General features: G+C 48.2%; 1 protein-coding gene across 1 annotated transcript in view; it reads left to right on the top strand.

Moving 5' to 3' along the window:
* LOC109926104 (calpain-2 catalytic subunit-like) overlaps positions 1 to 2,754 on the top strand; it is a 17,517-nt gene that overhangs the window by 11,132 nt on the left and 3,631 nt on the right. The window contains exons 9-10 of the mRNA XM_048596601.1: positions 191 to 402; positions 1,022 to 1,064. Of these exons, the coding sequence (XP_048452558.1) occupies positions 191 to 402; positions 1,022 to 1,064 (255 nt within the window). The remainder of the gene's footprint in view (positions 1 to 190; positions 403 to 1,021; positions 1,065 to 2,754) is intronic.

Raw genomic sequence — 2,754 nt, 5'->3', positions numbered from 1 at the left:
GTCAGCGCTGGGGGAGCGCCGCACTGTCGGAGGGTCAGCGCTGGGGGTCACTATTGGCCCTTGCCCTGTATGTATGTTTGATCCCATGGTGCTGAATGGGGTGATGGTGTTGCTGTGGGTGTGTGGTAGGGCTGTGTTTTGGTGGAGTTGGTGTAATGGGATTCTCTCTCTCTCTCTCTCTCCCCCTCAGTATAAGGGTATCTCAAATGTCCATCTGCCGAAGAGTTACTTCCTGACCCATGGTTCCCGTGTTCGATCAGAGAGTTTTATCAATCTACGGGAGGTGTCAACTCGATTCAAGCTGCCCCCTGGAGAATATCTCGTTGTACCATCCACATTTGAACCTCACAAAGATGGAGATTTTGCTGTGAGGGTCTTTTCTGAGAATCGATCCCAGACAGAGTGAGCAATGGTTGCAGGGGGAGCGTGGGATGGATTAACGTGGGGCTCGGGTCTGTGTTTCTGCATCTCTCCTTCATACTTCGACAGCTCTCTCAGTCTCTGTCACCTTCCCTCCATCCCTATTCCCCTCTCCCTGTAACCTTCCTTCCATCCCTATTCCCCTCTCTCTGTAACCTTTCCTCCATCCCTATTCCCCATTTCTCTCTCTCTAACCTTCCCTCTGTCCCCGTTCCCCTCTCTGTAACCTTCCCTCCATCCCTATTCCCCTCTTTCTGTAACCTTCCTTCCATCCCCATTCCCCTTTCTCTCTCATCTTCCCTCCAACCCCATTCCCCTCTCTCTAACCATCCCTATTCCCCCCTCTCTCTAACCTTCCCTCTGTCCCTATTCCCCTCTCTCTGTAACCTTCCCTCCGTCCCCCTTCCCCTCTCTCTAACCTTCCCTCCGTCCCCATTCCCCTCTAACCTTCCCTCTATCCCTATTTCTTTCCCTGAAACTCCCTTCCCTCTCTGTAACTCTCCCCCCAGCCCCATGCTGCCTGCACTCTCTCTGTCTCTCTCTGTGCGTGTGTACACAGTGGGTCGGATTGATCACAGCGAGGTGTATTAACTCTCCACAGGCCACTGGATATTGACGAGGTCCGTGCTGTATTTGACGATGAGGTAATTGTGTTATTTCACCCTCGGCTCTCACTCCGGGATCACCTTTGTCCCGCCCCCTCCGACTCTCCCTCCCTCACTTCACCCTCTCCGACTCTCCCTCCCTCCCTCACTTCACCCTCTCCGACTCTCCATCCCTCACTTCACCCTCTCCGACTCTCCCTCGTCAATCCTCTTCATTACTTCTACAAAGAGAGTCAGGAAACTTAGTGAGACATGATTTCCCACACACAAAGCCGTGTTGACTATCCCTAATCAGTCCTTGCCTTTCCAAACACGTAAGTCCTGTCCGTCAGGACTCCCCCCAACACCTTACCCACCACCGACGTCAGGCTCACCGGTCTATAGCTCCCTGGCTTTTCCTTACCACCTTTCATAAATAGTGGCACCACATTAACCATCCTCCAGTCTTCCAGCACTCACCTGTAGCGATCAATGATACAAATATCTCAGCAAGGGGCCCAGCAATCTCTTCCCTAGCTTCCCACAGAGTTCTAGGGTACACCTGATCAAGTCCTGGGGATTTATCTATCTTTGTGTTTTAAGCCATCGAGCTCCACCTCCTCTGTAATATGGACATTTTTCAAGATGTTGCTGTTTATTTCCCCACGTTCTATACCTTCCATATCCTTCTCCACAGTAGACACTGATGCAAAGTACTCCTTTAGTATCTCCCCCATCTCCACACATAGGTGGCCTTGCTGATTTACCAGGGTCCTATCCTCTCCCAGTTACCCTTTTCTCCTTACAGTATTTATAAAATCCCTTTGGATTCTCCTTAACCCTATTTGCCAAAATTATCTCATGTCCCCTTTTTGCCCTCCCAATTTCTCTCTTAAATATACTCCTACTGCCTTTATATTCTTCCCGGGATCCACTAGATCTCTGCTGACTATACCTGACACACACTTCCTGCTTATTTTTAACCAAAATCTCAATTTCTCTAGTCACCCAGCATTCCATACACCTACCAGCCTTGCCCCTCACCCTAACAGGAACATATTGTCTCTGGACTCCTTTTATTTGTGAAAGCTTCCCGTTTTCCAGCTGACCCTTCATCTGTGAATATCTGCCACGAATCAATATTTGAAAATTCTTGCCTAATACGGTCAAAATTGGCCACCCTCCAATTCAGAAGTTTTAACTTTTAGATCCGGTCTATCCTTTGCCACCACTATTTTAAAACTAACAGAATTATGGTCATTGGCCCCAAAGTGCTCCCCCCCACCCTCCGACACCTCAGTCACCTGCCCTGCTTTATTTCCCAAGGGTAGGTCATGTTTTGTACTTTCTTTAGGAGGTACATCCACAGACTGAATCAGGAAATGTTCTTGTACACACTTAACAAATTCCTCTCCATCCAAGCCCTTAAAACTACGGCATTCCCAGTCTATGTTTGGAAATTCCCTACCATTGCCACCCTATTATTCTCACAGATAGTTAAGACCTCCTTAAAAATTTGTTTCTCAATTTCCCGCTGACTACTGGGGAGGGTTCTGTAGTACCATCCCAATGAGGTGATCATCCCTTTCTTATTTTTCAGTTCCACCCAAATAACTTCCCTGGACATATTCCCCGGAATATCCTCCCTAAGTACGGCACAATGCATCACTTTTACCCTGGAAATAATTGCCTGTAATTTCAAAACAAACTACAACAGATACTCAAGTTTGTCGCTATCACCAACCAATGA

This window comes from Rhincodon typus, chromosome 5 (genome assembly GCF_021869965.1).
Source record: "Rhincodon typus isolate 14 chromosome 5, sRhiTyp1.1, whole genome shotgun sequence".
Taxonomy (NCBI): Eukaryota; Metazoa; Chordata; class Chondrichthyes; order Orectolobiformes; family Rhincodontidae; genus Rhincodon; species Rhincodon typus.
The sequence above is the reverse complement of the archived record's forward strand: the minus strand, read 5'-3'. Positions and strand labels throughout refer to the sequence as shown.